The sequence below is a fragment of the Pithys albifrons genome, chromosome 13 (assembly GCF_047495875.1).
Source record: "Pithys albifrons albifrons isolate INPA30051 chromosome 13, PitAlb_v1, whole genome shotgun sequence".
Taxonomy (NCBI): Eukaryota; Metazoa; Chordata; class Aves; order Passeriformes; family Thamnophilidae; genus Pithys; species Pithys albifrons.
Window position 1 is genome coordinate 6476808 of NC_092470.1, and position 18619 is coordinate 6495426.

Sequence of the window (18619 nt, forward strand, 5' to 3'; positions counted from 1 at the left end):
TGTTTTAAAACTTCAGTCAGCTTTATTTAAGCTCAACCACAGCCTGCAAGAGCAGCAGTGATGCAAAGCCAGGCATTACTTAAACAAGCACAAGTGATCCCTGATCGAAGGACGGTGACACTGCTGAAAGAAGCCAATGCAAACACAACTAAGGCCCTTTGCAAACCCAGAGAAGATTCAGAGAGTTAACAAGCAGACACCCATGAGCACGTTAGGAAAGCTGAGCCTGTTACAAGAACATGGATGGTGAGGAGCTCTCTGGCTCCTCACCCCATCTGTGTACAACATAGATCTTGGGGCTAAGTGCTGTGAATTCAGATTGTGCAGCTGTTCCCCAAAGCTGGTCAGAGACATTCCCCAAGTCCCACAGCAGAGCACAAGCTCTGTGTTATGGGAATAATGTGGCAGAACTGGGTTCAACTCCACCACTGGGTTTTCTGGACTGGGACGTGCCAGCCAAATCCTGGGCATGGGTCTGCAGCAGTGCGGTAGCAGGATGCCCAGCACTCACAGGGTCACACTGGGGCTGTGTGGGGTGATGATGGGATGGCAATAGTTTACTGCCACACCAATCTCAGCTCTGTGGATCTCAGCTTCCCTGCTCTCTGCCATGGATGGCTTTCTCCCAGTGGTGATGGTGAGTGGGAGCATGAGACCATGGCCACCCACAGCATTACTGCCCAGGTGCTGGGATGGACCAAACTGCAGCCCAAGGGGAAATAACATAGGGTAGGGTCAGAAATTCTCATAGTGATGTGCAAAGTAGGTCTGGTCCCTCTTGTTCATCTGCCGACAAGCCTGTTCCACACTCTTCGTCATCCCAGGTGGGCCACAGCTGAACACCCCAATCTTCTGCACCTGGGAAGGGGGGGAGCCAAAGTCAGACCTAGCAGCACCAGCTCTCCCTGCAGTCCAGACCCCCTTGGCCCCTTGCCCTTCAACAGCTTTGTGTATGGACAGTGGCTGAGCAGTCTGTCCCAACCTCTAGAGGCTTTTGGGGAGGCTGTGAGGGCTGTTACATCTGTGAAGGCTACAGGGGCTGTGAGGGCCATGGAGAAAAGATGGGAGCACCCAGCCCTGGGCAGTCGTTGCAGCTGGGGCCCCGCAATAGCAGGTGTTTGGCTGTCATGGGGCAGTGCTGACTCTTGCAGCTCAGTCTGGCTCTGGAGGAAAAGCAGAAGTTGTGTCCCTTCTGCCCTGTCCTTGGTGCAGATGCCGCCAAAGTCTCCAGGACCTTGGTGACAAGCAGGGACCAGTCCTCCTCTGGCCAGTGGGTGCACCTCCTCCTATACCCTGTCCCCAGCCAGGCACTGACCTCAGGGTGCACTTCCTGCAGTGAGCTGAAGAAGGGTACAAAGGGAGGGCGCCCAAAGTGGGTGATGGAGCGCAGCCCTGTGAACAGGCTCTTGTTCAGCACCTTCTGGAAGTGGCGTTCGCAAATGTACTGGAAGAGAGATCAGTGCAGGTCAGATGGCCCAACATGGCCTAACACAACCCAGCACAGCATGGCAGCCTCCCCAGTGGAGAGCCAGGCTCACCAGCATGGTGGTGCGCAGATCAAACTTCTCAGCCAGCTGAGTGATGTAGATGTGCACAGAGACCAGGTTGTTCCTGTCTGATTCCTCCACCTCCCGGATGATGTCTGTCAGCCACTCAAACTGCCGCTGCGTGCGTGTTACCCAGATGAAGTAGATCTGTGGCACATGGGGATGAGGCTCAGAGTGTGGCCAGCACCCGTAAGAAATTCTGTAGGCTCCATGGAGTATTTTAACCCCAAAGTGGCCAGCAGCAGCAGGAGGCATCTTGGGAGGTCTTGTCGTTCAGATGCTTCCTCTTACCTTCTTACACAGAAGCTTGGAGTTTATGGATGATTTGAAGACCAGGTCCTTGAGGATGGATGCAAAGGGTGTCACCCCGATGCCTCCTCCCACCAGCACTGACACCTCAAACTTGTTCCACTCCTGATGGCCCTCCCCAAAGGGCCCGTCCAGATAGAGCTGGAAGGGAGTCAGTCATTAGTAGAGCACTTCCCATCTCTGCTTGCCCAGGTCTTGGCTGTTCTCAGAGCTGGAGAAGCGTCTCAAGCTTGGCACAACCCATTGCTGAGATGCTCCTGGGCTCAGATGTCCCTGTGGGTGACATCCTGTGCAGGGCTCACCTTGGGCAGCTTGCCAATGAGGGCCAGGTTCTCTGGGGAGTAGAGCTCCCGCAGGCGGGTGGTCCAGGGCCCCACGGCACGGATGTGCAGGCTGAGTGTGTCGTCATGCGGTGCCGAGGTCAGGGTGAAGGGGTGGTACTCAGTGGTGCCCAGGTCCACACAGGCGATGCGCACCCACTGCCCAGACTTGTAGTCAAAGTCCTGCGGTCGCTGGAACTGGAGGTGGGTGACACCTGTGGGGAGACAGAGATGGAGGCTCTGTTAAGGTAGAGATGTTCAGAGGTAGAGGCTTCTGCATTGCTGCAGCTTCTGATGCTCTTGCGAAGAGCCTGGGCCAGGCTGATGCTGTGTGGCCAGTGAAGTTGTGATACCTGAGGGCAGGAGCTCGGCTTTCACCACACTGATCTCCACCTTCTTCCTGCTCAGGCTGAGCAGCTTGTCTGCACTGTAGATGAGAGCTGGGATGATGAAGTAGATGTAGAAGCGAGGCTGCTGGATCAGTGCGTAGCTGCCGTGGATGATGACCTGGGCAGGGAGCAGAACCCATCATCAGGGCACACCATCGCTCCAGGGCTGATTTGGTGGCAGCTCAGCAACAGCAGCAGGGAGCCAGAACTGGGGCCACCAGCTCCCCTGGAAGCACCCCAGCTATGCCACCCCATCAGCTGCACTGATTTGACCTACAGGCACGCAGTGCATCGGCACCACCCCTTTCCTCCCAGCTCAAATCTTTTACCAGGACATAGAGCAGCACGTAGAGGTGGTGGGTGATCCAGAAGCCCTGGAAGCTGACACGTCGGAAATGGTGGGTGGCAAACACATACATCACAGCAAGGACTACAAGCAGCAGTATCCCTGTCATGCCTGTGAGAGGAAGGGTTAGGAGGTTCTGGGGTGGGTTTCAGGCCAGCCCCACAGGGGCTCTACCTGTGCTGGGCAGGGTGCTGCCCATTTAGGACACAGGTGTGCAGGACTGTCTGCCAGGTGTTCTCACCTGGAATTGTCTGGAAGAACCACCAGTAATACTTCTGTGGGAGCTGTGACCTGGACAGGGACAAGAGATTGCACCATGGAGTGACCAGAATGAACTCCTGGCTTCCATTTTCATTCTTGTCCATGCCCAGGACACTCTGTGTGGACTTCGCTCTAAATCCCACCTACCCATCATTTGTGAAGACATTGGAGAAGAGGCAAGACAGCACACTGAGAGGCATGACTGAGAAGATGTAGACATTCACTACATGACCTGCAGTGTGGAGCACTGTGAGAGACAAAAACAATGAGAAAGAAGCATCACTTGATATGGACGGAGATGTGTCAGACTCTGATGATATCCCCAGGGACCCAGATTCCTCCTCTTCTGGAGTGCAAGACATCTTTGTTTCCACAGAGTCTTCAAGCTTCTGCCTGGTCCTTCCATGGTGTGATGAGCTGGTTCTTGAGCTTTAGATGTGGTTTGTGGGTGGCACATCCCCCAGCAGCCCACCCACCTGAGAAAATCAGGGCTGCCATGGCAATCCAGCGGTGGAAATCGACAGCGGCATCAAAGGGGATGTAGTGGTTGAGGAAGGTCTCCCGCAGGACGGTAATGAGGTTGCGGCACATGGTAAGCAGGATGTAGGAGTACATGAAGGAGATGGAGGCAGCTGCTCCCCGGGAGATGATGATACCCACAAAGGTGGTCTGTGCGATTCCAGTGCTGGGGGATGCAAAGGCATAATCTGGGGAGAAAAAGCAGAGGGGGTGTCAGTGTGCCTGGTGCTGAGTGCCATGACCTTTCCTGCAACAAGGGGATGGCCACCTGTGTGGCTGCACCAAAAACGGGTCAGCAGACATAGGTTTTGTGAGGGAAAAGGGGCAAGACCCCCTTGAACTGCTGGGTGAAGGGGTATCCCTGGGGTTCAGTGAGGGCATTTTCCTCCACTGGTGGGCACTGAGGTACTGCACCTTGAGTCTGTGGCCTCAGTTGGGGAATCCAATGTAAGAGGTGTCCACAAACTGGAACAAGTCCAACAGAGGCCAGCAAGATGGGTAGGGATGGAGGACATCATACAGGGGAAAGGCTGAGGAAAATGGGCTTGTTCAGGCTGGAGGAGAGGGGTCGAGGGAGACCTGGTGACTATCTGCAACCACTTAAGGGGTGTACAGAGGTGGGAGAGCCAAAGTCATTCAGAGAGAAGCACAGTGGAAGGATGTGAGTCAACAGCACAGGTTTCATAGGAGGAAATTCAGGTGTGATGTAAAATAAAATCCCTTCACAGGGTGGATGGTTCAAAACTAGCACAGGTCCAGCGAGGTGGTTGGATCACCAACCTTGGAGCACTTCACACCTTGTCTAGACAAGGCCTTCAGCAACCTGATTCAGTTTTGAAAACAGCCTTGTTCTGAGCAATGCATTGGACCAGACCCTTCAAAAGATCTCTTCCAACCTCAGTGATCCCGTGGTTATTCCAGGGGAGGAGTGACACTGTTGTCCAAAGCTGTGCCAGGCAACACCCCACCACGCCCCATGCAACCAGTAGCTTTGAGGCACCAAGCCCATGCACCCCTCTGAACATGGAGGGGGCAGTGGGGCTGGGGACACTCACAATAGGCTCTTTCCACAAACACTCCGGCAGTGATTGCAGAGAAGAGGACGACACAGACGATGTGGCGCCGGTAATTCTCAACGAAGCGCTTGAATTCCTGGATCTTCTGCTGAACTGGGTTCCTCTCGTACTTCTTCCGTTGTGCCTCAGTGTACAAGTGCAGCTGGTACTGGTTCCCCCTGGTAAATACAGGTGGGCTGATGTCACTGTGAGGTTTCCCCAACCCAGGGCCATGCTGCCCAGATTTGGGGTTGCCTCCCAAAGTGCTGTGGCTGCCTCTGCACACCAGTGACGGGGTGACCTGCAGAGCACAAGGCAGAGGGTGACCTCAGCTCACCCCACTCTGCAATGCTTTCAAATCCTGATAACAGATGTACAAACACTGACTCATAAATAAAACTATAGATAAGACCTGTAAAAGATAATTTTCATAGTAATATTCAACTGTCCAAAATTATCCCACAAAAGATGTATTTTCTCAACTGGAGCAATTATGGCAAACCAAGATATTGTGGCCATCAGCGACAACCACTGATTCCTTGCAGAACTACTTGCTGCTGTCACAGCAGTGAGGACCAGAGTCTCTCCTGCAGCTCTTGCAGAGAGCCCAGGTGAACCAGCAGCTCCCCAAGGGGCAGGACAGCACAGGCAGGAACCATCGGGAAAGACCCCTCTGTAAAAACTCAGGCTCTGTAGTTGGCCACTGCATTTGTTTTTTTGTAGAGGCACATCACCCAGCTACAGCACCATCCCTGCCAAGACAGGGCTGTTGCCACAGCTCTTGGGCCAGTTAGAGCCTCCTTGCAGCAGTGCCACTTGACTGGAGGGCTGCCCAGTCTGACACGGGCATGTGAGAAACAACAAACAGGCTGCACTTGAACCCCAGAAGGCCAACCATCGAGGAGAGGCCATACTCACTTTCTTCCTGGTCTTTTCCTCAGCTCTTGCCCTTCTCGCTCCATGTAGTGACTCACAGTGTCCAGATTTGGATATTTTTCCTCCTCTGAGATGGTTCTGTTGGAAATAGAGCTACAGCTAGCCCAAAACTCTTTGCAGGAAGAGCTTTACAAAAATTTTCCCTTCTCTCTACCTTCCGTTTCAGGCTCAGCTGGGAGCTGTCCAGCTCTTTCCCACAAACCTGTTTGCACTAACTTTAATTGCACATGGGCTGAATTTGCTCCAACATAGCCCTTTCGCACTCAAAAGCAAGAAAGGCCTCCCATCCCCACATAGGGGATGCAGCAGGGACTTTCCAGGGGGCACTTCCTCCCCTCTGGCTGTGCCCAGGGAGGAAGCAGCAGCCCCACCCTGGTGACTGGTGTGCACCTCCCAACAGGATCATCCTCCTTTCCCAGCACAGAAAGAGAATGAATAGCAGAAACAAGACCAAAGAGGGGAGCTTACCCTTTTGGCTCTTTCTTTTTTATGAAGGAGACACAGTTGTGCAGGTTTTGCTTGAACACTTCAGGGACACCTTTGAGGAGCCAAAAGGACAAACAGCCATTCAGAGTGTGCAAGGCAAGGTTTAGTATTCTCCCGTGAGCAGGGAGAAGCTCTGAGCTGACCCTAACATGTTGCACGTGAAGCAGCAGCTGATGCCCCATTATTGCAGTTGGATTGGAGGGATTGGTGGGGCAGGATTTGGGAGTTCCATATTGGGTGCCCTGCAGGGCCTGGGGTGACCCAATGCTCACGCCTGCTGACCTTTGACACAGAGCTGGGTGAGACGAAGCTCGCTGTCGTGGTCCCGCAGCATGTAGTGGAAATTCTCCCACGTCAACTCATCCCTGTCCTGAAACCCTGAGGCCCGAAACATGGACTCGGTCACCTGCTCTGCTTGTTCTCTCGACAGGCAGTTGTTGGAGATCTCAATGAAGGACCTGGAGCAAGGAGTTAATCAGTTAATCTGTTCAAATAACAAGGCAGAGCCCCAGATCAGTTTCATGGGAGAAAAGGGCTCGTGGTTGTGAGTGTTCAGCCCAGGGACTTCTTGAGGACTGAAGTACAGAAACTGGGAGCTGCTTTTGAAGACATGTGTCTATAGACATTGTGAAAATATCTGGAGACGAGAGAAGTACCTGACCATCCTCAGAAACTCCTTCTTGGAGAGGAACCCATTCTCATCGATGTCATACATCCTGAACATCACTTTGGACTTCTCCTCTGGAGACCCTGGTGGGGAGAGGGAGAGGTGAAGTAAGAACAAGGTCTGATTGTCATCAACAAAGATGCTTTCAAATACTCTTTGAGCGTGTGGACCTGTAGCAGTGAAGCCTCACCCTTCCAGCTGATTTTCTCAAGTGCAAGGTTGGGTAGATACACATTCTTTCTTGGGCATTATTTTGCAAAGTAAAAACGTGCTTTTGCACAGCAATGATTTTCTGGGAGTCGTTTGGATTGAATCTGGCATTTTAACACCTTGATCTATGAATCCACCTTTCCATTGCTCCTTTAGGAAGAATCAGATGTCAGACACAGCAACTATGATCTCTCAAGGACAGGATGCATGGTCCCTTCAGGAGACAGGGCAGATGTGTCTGTGGGGGTGGAAAATAGCTCCCCTCATGAACAGACTTCCAGAAAACACAACTACATGGTCCCTGACCCATAACTCAAGTTGAATCTGTCCTAAGTGAATGGAATTTTATTCTGTAGCAGTGTCTACAGGCTGACTTGCTGGATGGATCTTGTCTTTCACTCTGCCAGATCCTAGATGCAGGACAAGGGCAATAGATGGAGTCACTAACCAGCTGCAGCTCCTACCTTTCATGAAGACCACCAAGATGTCCAGAAATTCCCGGAAAGAGATGTAGCCATTTCCATCTTTGTCGGCCAGGGAGAACATGGACTCCACAAACATGGAGTGAGCTTTGAGACCCAGGGCCTCAGCAAATTCAGCCCTGCTCAGCTCACATGTCAGAGACTCCCTTGCCTTCTGTGAAGATTCAAAGTTGAGCTCTCCGGCATCAGACTTGTCGATTTCCAGCACCTGCAGGTTGTGTCCACAAGAAAAAATCCTGTGAGTACTGGCTGGTGTTTCCTTCCTGGCCTATTGCACAAAGACTGGTAGCTCCCCTGGCACAAAACTCATGACAGATACCACAGGGAAGTCCTGTGCCTCTCCTACACAGTATGACTTTCACTCCACACCACTGACACCATCCTGGAGACCTCAGTTACACCATTCAAAAGTCTCTTTGCAACTTTAGACACTGATACCACTGCAGCAGATCTCCCTTTGTCTCCTGCGAAGGAAAATGTCCCTTGGTCCTGGAAGTATTGGCAGTTTCCTTGTGCGCAGCTTACCGGCTCTTACTGAGAGGAACAGCCCAGCATTCATTGCTTAATCAATACAGAAATACCTTCTTCTGTGCACCAGAGCCTGCCACACTTCTACACACCTGAGCAAACAGATGCCTGAAGAAAGTCTCCAGAATTTGTTTTCTCTGCTCCTGAGTGACTGCCCATTTCATCAGGCTCTGCTCCTTCATCTCAGAGAGATGCATGTCAAGGCCGCTCTCATTCAAATAGTTTTGTAACTTCCCAACAAAGTTGCTCCTCTCGGCCTCCTCACAGAACAGCAGCACCTGCAAAGGACCCCACCAACTGGCTGCGATCATCAGAGGCTCAGGCCCATGGTATGAGCTGGACCTGGAGGTCCTCAGAAGGCCACAACCACTCTTCAGTGACCTACACACTGCTCCCAGTGCCCCTGATCAAGTGGTGCAGAGGACTGTGGAGGGTCCAGGGGAAGGTGTCATACCCCAGGCATCATGGTACTCACCAGGTCATACTCCTTGGGGCTCTTCAGGAGCAGAGCTTTGTTCCCTTTGTTGTTGGAAAGGATCACCTCCACCCTTTGGTGGGCCTTCAGGTTGAGGGTCCGGAGCACAGACCCTCTCCCATCCAACACTTTGATCACTTTGTCAGCTTGGAGCTGGATGTAGACAGGACAGCTGTCTTTCTTGGGCCCGTGCCATTCCATGGCTATGGGAGAGAGCACAGGACTCAGCTAGAAAGGCACACCCAGGATCCCACTCCTCCCAGCATCTCCTTCACCCAAATGCAGTTTGGGAGTGATTTCATGGCCAGGCACATCTTAAAGGAATAATGATGATGTCCCAACGGCAGAGTTCAAGCACACAGAAGGAGTACAATGCAGCAGGGAGACAGAAGTTTTCCAGTGTTCAAGCAAGGAGATAATACAGTCCCTGTCCTGGAGCTACCAGTGCAATTACTTTAAATGGGTTTCTGTCATGCAAGGTGTGATCTCGGGAGGGCTGAAATTAGAGGGTCATAGAATGACTCAGGTTGGAGGGGACTCAGGTTGGAAGGGTTCCCTGCCCAACCTCCTGCCCAAAGTAAGATCAGCCACAGGTCAGTCTGCTCAAGACTTTATTTGACCAGATCTTGGACAGGATGGACTACCAAGCCCTGTGGGCTCCCCACTCCTCTGCTTGACCATCCTAGGGAAACAGTTCCTTCTTACATCTCATCTGGACATAAACCCCAGGCCCTGACCTGCTGCTGTCATAGGGTTGACAGTGCCATCTCACCGTGCGTGGCCTTGCTGGTCACCTCCCTGCGCACACTGATGCTCTGCTGCTTCTGCAGTTTGTTGAAGTCTCTCTTGCGGAGAGTGGCGACGATCCAGGCAACAAACAGAGCCACTGGAGATACATGGGAGAAGGAGATGTGAGATATCACAAAGTTCCTTCCCACTTTTGGCTACCTCCTGGTGCTCAAGGACCTCAGAAGTGACCAGGATTCAGCAGCTCCTGCTAGGAGATGCCTGGTCCATGGGCACTCAGTCCCTTTCTCCAGTGGAGAAGTGGAACAGGAGAAGGGTAAGGAAATGGAGAGACAAACCCAAAGGCAGACAGCAGAGGATAATGATGATGATCCCGAAGCCTGCACCGCTGCCTGCAAAGTAGTCCAGCACCACCATGGGTGTGCAGTTGGCCAAGTGTTGAGCTGTCAGCTGCTGGGGCTGCGGGCATGGGTCCCCTGCAAGGTGGGGACAGGCTGTGAGTCTCACTAATCTTGTACCCACCTCACCTGTGTCACTTCCAGGAACCTCTGCACTAAGATGCTGACGGGATTCATGGCTAAGTCATCCAGGGAGCAATACAAAATTGGGGTGCTTGAGTTAAACTCCAGATTCTGGAGACAGCCTTTGCTTTTGGGTTGAACCTTTGCCTGCCACAGCAAACCAAGCACAGACGTGGACTCAAGCACTCTGGGGGCTCAGCACCATCCCAGTCCCGTTGGGATGGGCTGAGCAAGAAGCATCCTGGGCCATAGAAAATTTGAGCTCTACTCTGCTCATCCAGACACTGCAAATCCAGGGAGTTCTCCTGGTGCAATTACACAGAGTGCACACCAAGAGAATATGACCCAAATGAAATGCTTACAGTAAATGGGAGGGGCGTGACAAGATTCCAAGAGGAAAAGGCATATTGCCAAACACAGTAACATGGCTTTTCCCCTTGGAATCATGCCCGGACTTCAGTTCTCTTTCATATCTGTATCATTGCATCGTCTTGCTCACGTGCAGCCCTTGCATTTTCCACCCATTTTCCTGACTTAGGGTCACAGCAGTGTCAGGCTTGAGAAATTCCAACCCCAATGTGTTCCTGGCATCTCTGAGTCACCAGCTGTGTCACCAGCATGGCTCTGCTGTCTTACTGGAGCCGTTCACTCCCCACACTCACCCTCTCTCCAGACAAACACATGGGGCTGGATATCTGTGGAGTTGGCATAGGTGACAGCAGCCAGGACATTGTGAAAGGTGGTGTTACGGATCTCCCTGATTTCCTCCTCTGTGAACAGCCTGTGCAAAAATACATGAGGACAAGGGGTGGCCCCAGATGTCACTGAACAGCAACAGGAAGGAACTGAGGAAGCAGGATGATGCTTCTACCTCCAGCCCCAGTTTCTGTGTGCTACTGGGGCTTGCAAAGCAATGGGCAGCTGCCAGATAAGGGGGAGGCCTTTACCCATTCTTGGTATTTTCGAACCAAAACCTGTCGCCATCGCGCAGGCGCACAAACTGCTCCAGGATGATGGTGCTGAAAAGGGAACCATCAGCCTCCAACATGCCTCCGGGGAGCAGCTCCAGCCCAGCCACATCACTGGCATAGAGGGCAGCAACCTTTTGCAGGACCTGGTGAGAAACCCCCACCACACACATGTGAGCACAGACAATTCTACCAGGGCATCGGAAAGCCTTGGCAAGCCTCAGTAGAGGTGAGGAATGCAGATTTTATAGGCATCACACATCTGTGGGCTGGAAGGATGCTCAGTCCCACACAGCCTGGAGCTCATGGTTTGGAGTTGGGCAACTATGCATCACTCCCAGGGCATCTTGGCTCTGGGAGCAGCAGAGTGCTCAGTGGCACAGGAGCTTAACACCAGGGCAGGATGATTTATTCATGCCATGTAATTACACAGTTACCCCAATGCAACAACCCTGCAGGCATGAAAGTCAGCTAGGGCAGGTCATGCATGCGTCCCTTTTCCTATGATGCTGCAGAATCCAGTTCCCTCCTGGAATGCCCCAACATCCTCTGACCCACATACATTTGGTGCCCAGCCAGCCCCATTCCCTGTTACCTGTGGTTTCAGGTGTGGGGCAAGATTTGACCAGTTCTGCAGAGGTTTCAACCCAAATCGCTCCCGGGCTTGATTATAGGTTGGCAGGCCAAGGTCTCGCCCGCGCTGGATCCAGCTGGCCACGTAGTCAGTGCGGGAGTACTTCAGAGGCCCATACCAGTAATCTGTGCATGGATTTGAAGCCGTGGTGTTGGCAAGGAAGAGCCAGAGGAGGCACCTGAGCTGCCATAGCTGCTGGACTGGCTGCCATGGCTGTGCAGAGCATGGAGGTCATCTCCATGTCCTTGCTAGAATGGTCCCATGGACATGCTTAATGTGTCCTGCAGCTTCTCTGCACTTCCATTAACAAGGTGGAAGGTGAAGCATGTTGGGTTGGGTGCTGCAATTGGTGACAATGTAACCTGCCTCCCCACCTCGCCCCCTGCACAGCCCCAGGAGTGAGAGTCCCCAACCAATGAGCAGCTGCAGTGCAGACCTTGGAGATCTTCCACCACAATGTTGTCCTCCCGCTCTGCAATCTGTGAACTCATCCCCAGCAGGAGGTTGTCCACGTCCTCTGCCTTCTGCAGCCAGGGGCTCTGAGGGGAGATGGGAAGAGCAGGTGATTTCTCACATGACTGAGGACAGGAGGTAGCCCCACAACCCTGAGTTTAGGGGAATCAGGGACCCCTTCCAGGTTAATTTTCTCCATCTCAGCTCAGCCTTGAAGTCTGAGCCTGACACAGCTGAAGGAGGCATCTGGGGGTGCTTGATGAGGAGGGTGTCACACCCCTAGGCTGGCTGTCATGCTCTGCTCCCAGTTTGCCTTTCAGACCCCTGTGGTGTTCTCCACAGTAAGATATGAATCCCCCCATGGCCAGCCTCCCACATCCTCAGGACCCCTGTGCTCCCTTCCCTGTACCTCTCTGCTCCAGTAGCTGTTGCAGAGCCTCACTGCTGGGAATGAGCCACTGGGGCCAGACATGTTCTGGAACCGGCACTTGGTGTCTCTGGAACAGCAGAGAAGGGTTGAACCCACAGCTCCAGCCACAGCTGCCTGGAGCTGACAGGGCTTGTCTGTTTCAGCCAAGAGCAGGACATGGGGAATGGACAGGAACCATCCCCAGACACCACTCAGATGCCAGCTTGGGCATCCCCTTCTCTGACAGGGGCACCACATTTCCACAGCCCTACCAGGCTGCTCGTACCTCTTATAAACCCCCGGCGGCACCATGGTGGCCAGGAATTGTGTCGCAGCTGCCAGGAACTCTGGTGAGAGGCTGGGGTCCAGGTGCTGCTGGTAACCTGGGGGGCAGCAGCCATGCTGGAGGAAAAAGGGCCCCAGCTCCCTCTCTCATCCATCCCATCCCATCCCATCCTAACCCCAGCTCCCCTGGTCCCCCCACCCCTACTTCCCACACTCCTTTGCCTGTCATACCCCTCACCTTTGTATTTTGGGATGTCTGTTCCCAGCAGGGTCGGCAGCCACTCATACAGAACGATGCTCTAGGGAACAGAGAGTCTGGGTCAGAGCCAGCACCAGGGAGGATGTTGGTGGTACTGGCAGAGCTGGGGGGGTCCCATCCCTCACCTGGAAAGTGGCGATGACCCTCTTGCGAGTGTGCTGGAACAGATCCTCATCGGACCAGAAGGGGTGCTGCTGGGCCAGCGCTGTGGCCAGGTGGTTGTGGTACCGAAACCAGGCAATGCTCTCAGCCTGCAGGAAGGGGTTCTCGTTCCCCCAGGCACTCCCCAGGTCTGCAAGAGCCACCAGGGCCAACAATGACAGGGTGTCAGCACTGGGTCTAGCCCGTGGCTGGAGGAGCACCCCGAGCCCCATGGTTGCAGCCCAGAGTCCCCTTGTCCCCTTGCCCTTCCTCTCTCCCCGGGCAAGACCCCGAGCCTGAGCGAGTAAGAAGTAGCACTGGGCCCCATCACAGACCAAAGCTTGAGCAGGTGAGGAATTCAAAGCAAGCTGAGCGGGTTTGTAATGGCAGCAGCTCCTTTCCCCAAAGGTGATTGCCTGGGATCAGAGTGACCAGCACCTGCTGGTCTCTGACCCGTTCCCCCCGGGCATGTGGCATCTGGAGTTCATGGTTTGTCCTTGCTGGGATGTCTTCGCTGGGGTACACATCTTCCTTCTTCTTGGGCTGGGAAACTTCCTGCTCTCCCATGGCCCTCCTGACCCACATGTCCTACCTCACTGTAACCCCTCCCCTTTCACTCCAGGTGAGCTCCAGGGATCTCCGGCTTGCCCGGCTCACAGTCAGGGGTGGAGTCAAGAAGGTGAAAAACCATTGGGAATGTCACCATTACCATAGATCCCTTCGGTACCACCCTGTCCCGTGGACGGATCCAGTGCTTTCCACATGGGGATCCTCCCGTCCGTCTGCCTCGGGAGGCCTCTGTCGGGCCCCGAAGCCAACTGTCCCCCCGAGAAGCTCCTCAGGGCGTCACTCCAGGAGTGCAAGGGGCCGTAGATGGAGCTGCCGTCCAGCCAGCCCGTCACCTCGTTGGTCTAGGGCAGGCACAGGGAATAAGCATTAACAGTGGCCGGGGTTTCGGCAGAAAGGTGCGAAAAGGTGTGAAAAGCCCCAGACTGGCTCTTGCACAGCAGCTGCCCCATCCCCTGTTTTAACAAGAACTCTCAGGATGCAAAGACAAACACCGACAATCCCTGTGCAAACTTTAGGAATTAGTTCTGGCTACAGGAAAAGACAAGGTCCAGACTTTTCTAAAGCACGTTGTGGTTTTTTTTCCCCCAATTATTTTTGCTATATGAGAAGCAGACATCTGTGAATCCCTGTCTGCGCTGGTAGGGAACTAAACCCATCTCTGGAGAAACAGGGAACATGGGAGCTGTCCCCGCTGTCCTCACAACAGGGAGTCCCGCTGTACTGGTAACATGTTGTCCCTGTCAGACATTTGCATGAAAATGTCCTTTACATTCTGAAACTATGATGGAGTTTTTTTCATTTTTCTAAGGTTTTAAATGAAAACATGACTTGATAACTGGTCTCATCATGGTTTTCACGTGAAAGGTTCAGGGGGTATTTCTCTACTATGATTTTGGCTGAGAAGCTTTCCAGCATGAAAGAAGTCTTGGGAACACAAAGAGCACAGCAAAATCCAGAGAAATTGGAGGGAAACCTGGATTTTTTTCAAAAAATGACTGAAATTTAGGGAAGCTTTACAACTTTATGACAGTACCAGCTCAGCTTTGTGATACATTATTAAAGATAAGAGTGGGTGCCTAAAAACATCTTCCATAATTAACTGACCTAATTATATTTTCTTTGTCCAAGGGAAGCTTTGACCTCAGGCAACCACCAATGTTGCTCAATGTGAATGTTGAAGGTTGATTTTGGGTTCATTTCATGGGGTCAAACACTTGAGAGATGTACATTTTTAAGTAAATAGTGGTGTTCTTGTTTTATTTTTGCAAACTCCCTAGGCTACTGCAGACCTGTGTTGGGTGAAGAGCAAAGGAAGCCACACTTACCTGTTCCCGAGGGCTGTTGGGGCTCTGCCCCGTCTCTGCTGCCCAGCGGATGCGCTGGAAAGGCAGGACCACATCTCCAGTGCCAGCAGGGTCAAACACTGGGTCTCCGGAGGGGATGTGGATGTTGAGGAACTCAGGAGGGCAGCCGGGTTTCTCTGTCTCCAGGATGTCCAAGAGCACATGGAAACCTGATAGAGACACAAGCATGGTCAGCAGCTGGGGGGGCTGCCACCAGATCCTATAGCAGGATGTAGGGTAGGCAGCTGAGCTGTAAGTGGGCTGAGAGGACCACCATGTGTAGCAAGAGTGTTCAAGGCCAGGTTGGACAGGGATTGGAGCAGGAGGAACAAGATGACCTTTAAGGACCCTTCCAACCCAAACGATTCTGGGATTCAATATTTTCCCAGAGACAGACATCCCCCAGGTTTGGAGATCCAAGACCCCACTGAGCTCCTGAGCAACACCAAAACCTGCTCTGACTTGCAGCAGTTCAGCCCAGCAATCACTCACAGCACAGCCTTATCACATCCCTCTTGCAACAAGGTAACTCCACCGCTAAAACAAAGGAAGAAATTCCCAAACGACAGATGTCAGCCCTTGGATCAACGCCAAAGGCCACTGAAAAGCCACACAAACTCTCCTGGCTGGACACTGCTTTGGGATGACAACACCCAAATCTTTCTCTTCCCCATGTGGGTCTGCAATGGAGGGCTGTATTAGGAGCACTCTGATCCGTGACCTTAGATGTGCAAAAAAACGACAATTTTCCTACCAAACCAACATTTTTCCAGCCAATTCCAAGCCCCAGGTCTTACCAAAGAAGACAGCCAGCACAGTTGTGTTCCTGTGGGAGGGCAGCCCAGAGGGGCCCTGCGCCACCGCGGTGCTGAGCTGGCGGGCGTTGGGCACGTGGGGCTCCTGCAGCGCCTGGTAGACACCGTCGGCATAGTTGGCTGGCAGGAGACGCAGCAGTCGGGCACCTGCAGCACCAAAACAACATGGAATGGGCCCTGTGGTACCAAATAGAAGACACAACAAGAGCAGGACACCCCAACACCTGCAAGGGTTCCAGAAAAGAGCAAGAGAGTGTCATAGATATTCATAGTGGCCAAGAACACATAAGCGTTGGTGCCATCACCCAACACTTGCAACACAGTTCAGTCCATATAAATCCAGGTGGTATCCTCCACCTTCCCCTCTTCCAGCTGTTTTTCTCTCATCCATGTGCATCCCTGTTGCCTCCTGGAAGTCTTGGGTGATACTCCAGTGCGTAATTGGAGTGATGTTGAGCTGCCCCATGTTGACTGTACAACTCTACACAAGTGTGGGGTTTGCCAGTATCGTAGGGGACAGGAGAGGGGACAGCTGGAGAGGCAGCAAGACAGGTGAGAATTTGAAAGAGAAACACTCTGACTTTGCACCCACTGCCAGTCCCAAAACTGAAAAGCCCAGAGGCAGGAGGTTGTTTCTCACTGATGAACGAGTTAATTTTGAAAAGTTCCTCACCAGTCTGGTGGGTTTCATTTGCTGAAGCTCCCCAGAGCTGGGGAAATCCTGAATGCCTGCCATAGTTTGGGGCTTAGTTCCCATAGGGTTTTTTTCAAAAGTTAAGGTCTGATCTGTCTTCTCTGGAAGAGGGAGGTCTGGTCTCTCAGGGACCTGCTGTTTTCCTTGTCAGGCTTTGGTGTAACCAAAGGACTGGTGACACATATGTCATGTTGAAAAGGCATTTGGACTCAGAGAGAGCTGTGCTATTGCCACCACACTGTGTCATCATGTCACCAGATTGGGAACCAAACTAGGCCGCAGGAAAGAGGAGGATTCAGAATTTTTGTTACTTTATATAAGTCCCTGCCTGATTTGCCCTAGTCACTGCCTCAGGGACATTTCAATAGAGCTGAGCCCAGGGGCTGGTTGCATGCATGAAGAATCAGTTCACCACTGTCAGAGGGAAATCCTGAATGCCCCTCCCAGCACAGACCCAGTACATGGCATCTGCACTCTGCAGGGTGAAGAATTACTAGGTCCACCATGCCTGGACCATGAACTATTCTGCCTCAGGTGTTGTGTTGAATCCTGCTTGAACTCCATGCCCATTTTGGCTAAAGATGGCTTTTTGCAGCTCTATGGTCTCTGATCACCACTGAAATGCCTTCTGGGAAGAGCTGGATCCTCCCTACCTTGGATATTTTTAGTGGCCTCACAAAGGCACAGCTTTGCTCTGGCACTGATGTTGATGTTGGGACTGATCCAATACCAGCATGACCTGCAGAGGGTGCCTGGCAGCAGCTAGAAGTGGAAATGCCAGGACACGGGGGCAAAATTGGACTGGCCCCTCCAGAGTGCTCTATTGGGGCTCCCAGGTGCATCAAGGAACCTCTCAGGGCCATGGGAGGTGGCAAGTCAGATAGAGTTTTTCTCTCAGCCATAAAGCAAGGCAGATGCCAAAGCACCAGCTCTCCTCATCCCATCCCACTGTCCCCTCCCTAGGCCTGACACTCACCCACAGAGCCACGGCTGTGCTGCAGCAGGTTGTTGTACCAGCCATCATAGCGCTGGACTTCCCAGGAGATGTTCTCCTGGGCTCCTGGAAGAGACCGGACACACTTGGTAAATAGCAAAAAAAAAAAAGTGTGAAATGAGCAATTCCACTACAGAACCATATTTGTATTGTGATCTTTTTCTATATTCTTTCTGAAGCTTTCCATATAAGCAGTTTTATAGACTAGTTTTGCACTACTTTTGAGAGACAATATAATAAATTAGAGATTTGTGCTCATAGTCCTTATGTCCTCAAATCAATTTGTGACCACCACCAGTCTATTCCCAAAGGACCTTTCTTTTCTCCTCTCTAATTGAATCAGAAGAAGTCTCTCCTTACTTCTGGTTCCCACAATGTCTATATGAGTCAAGGAAAGACCTTGACACTGGGATTACAGTCACATTTCAACATCAGCCTTGTGTTAATTTTTATTGCTTTTACTGTAACACTAGCAAGGAAATCCAGTATTTATTTACAAGATGAGTACACATCTAAACTGCAGCAAGAGAGCCTCCCAACCTGCATTTTGCTCCAATTTTCTTATCTCCTCACAAACTGCATCATAGAATCATAGAATCACAGAATCACAGAGCAGTTAGAGTTGGAAGGGACCATAAACATCATCTAGTTCCATTCTTCCTGCTATGGGCAGGAATACCTTCCACTGGACCAGGTTGCTCTGATAGGATGCCCCATGGGATAGAGGAAATTCCCCTGAGGGCATCAGCTATCCAGGATCTCCCTTTGGATCCCTTTCCCTGAAAGTGCACTTACTCCCCAGGGTCCACGTCCCCAGTAGGAACAGGGTCAAACTCAACATCATTGCTGCAGGTTGCTTTGGCTGCTGGATCTTTGGAAGGAGAGACCTGCAAAGGGAGAGGAGAGGTAGGGAGCTGGAGCTGGGCTGCTCCTGGAGGCTGGGAACAGGCACAGGCCAAAATCTCAGCTCCTTGTGGTTTCTATTGCTTAGTAAAATGCTGGTGCCATCAGCAGCAGTATCTCCCAGCTGTGGGAAGATGGCAGGGGGCACATGAGACCCCACTTGCTTGGGGAAGTTCTGTCAGGATGTGTCAGCTGGCCTGAGAAGACCTTTCTGGAGCAACACCTGGCCCTTGGGGTACTCCAGTCATAGGCTCACAGCTCATCACACATATTCAGCTGTGCCAGCTTTGTCACAGAAACACACTGTTACAGAAATAAGCTGATTTCAGCCAAAAATTTCTCTGCCATTGAGC

The 18619-nt window shown here is 52.3% G+C and overlaps 1 protein-coding gene across 1 annotated transcript in view; it reads right to left on the bottom strand.

Annotated features, from left to right (window-relative positions):
* DUOX2 (dual oxidase 2) overlaps positions 1 to 18619 on the bottom strand; it is a 25535-nt gene continuing 6916 nt past the window's right edge. The window contains exons 2-34 of the mRNA XM_071568041.1: positions 18159 to 18250; positions 17346 to 17429; positions 15658 to 15822; positions 14843 to 15030; positions 13657 to 13858; positions 12932 to 13098; positions 12786 to 12846; positions 12549 to 12645; positions 12263 to 12350; positions 11837 to 11939; positions 11362 to 11525; positions 10746 to 10912; positions 10461 to 10579; positions 9616 to 9753; positions 9303 to 9416; positions 8531 to 8733; positions 8148 to 8333; positions 7510 to 7735; positions 6825 to 6918; positions 6451 to 6626; positions 6151 to 6220; positions 5665 to 5760; positions 4747 to 4925; positions 3649 to 3879; positions 3320 to 3419; positions 3153 to 3202; positions 2895 to 3022; positions 2530 to 2683; positions 2159 to 2391; positions 1839 to 1997; positions 1539 to 1694; positions 1316 to 1444; positions 1 to 858 (exon numbers count right to left, since the gene is read on the bottom strand). Coding sequence (XP_071424142.1) covers positions 736 to 858; positions 1316 to 1444; positions 1539 to 1694; positions 1839 to 1997; positions 2159 to 2391; positions 2530 to 2683; positions 2895 to 3022; positions 3153 to 3202; positions 3320 to 3419; positions 3649 to 3879; positions 4747 to 4925; positions 5665 to 5760; positions 6151 to 6220; positions 6451 to 6626; positions 6825 to 6918; positions 7510 to 7735; positions 8148 to 8333; positions 8531 to 8733; positions 9303 to 9416; positions 9616 to 9753; positions 10461 to 10579; positions 10746 to 10912; positions 11362 to 11525; positions 11837 to 11939; positions 12263 to 12350; positions 12549 to 12645; positions 12786 to 12846; positions 12932 to 13098; positions 13657 to 13858; positions 14843 to 15030; positions 15658 to 15822; positions 17346 to 17429; positions 18159 to 18207 — 4599 coding nt within the window. The 5' untranslated portion in view covers positions 18208 to 18250 and the 3' untranslated portion in view covers positions 1 to 735. The remainder of the gene's footprint in view (positions 859 to 1315; positions 1445 to 1538; positions 1695 to 1838; positions 1998 to 2158; positions 2392 to 2529; positions 2684 to 2894; positions 3023 to 3152; positions 3203 to 3319; positions 3420 to 3648; positions 3880 to 4746; positions 4926 to 5664; positions 5761 to 6150; positions 6221 to 6450; positions 6627 to 6824; positions 6919 to 7509; positions 7736 to 8147; positions 8334 to 8530; positions 8734 to 9302; positions 9417 to 9615; positions 9754 to 10460; positions 10580 to 10745; positions 10913 to 11361; positions 11526 to 11836; positions 11940 to 12262; positions 12351 to 12548; positions 12646 to 12785; positions 12847 to 12931; positions 13099 to 13656; positions 13859 to 14842; positions 15031 to 15657; positions 15823 to 17345; positions 17430 to 18158; positions 18251 to 18619) is intronic.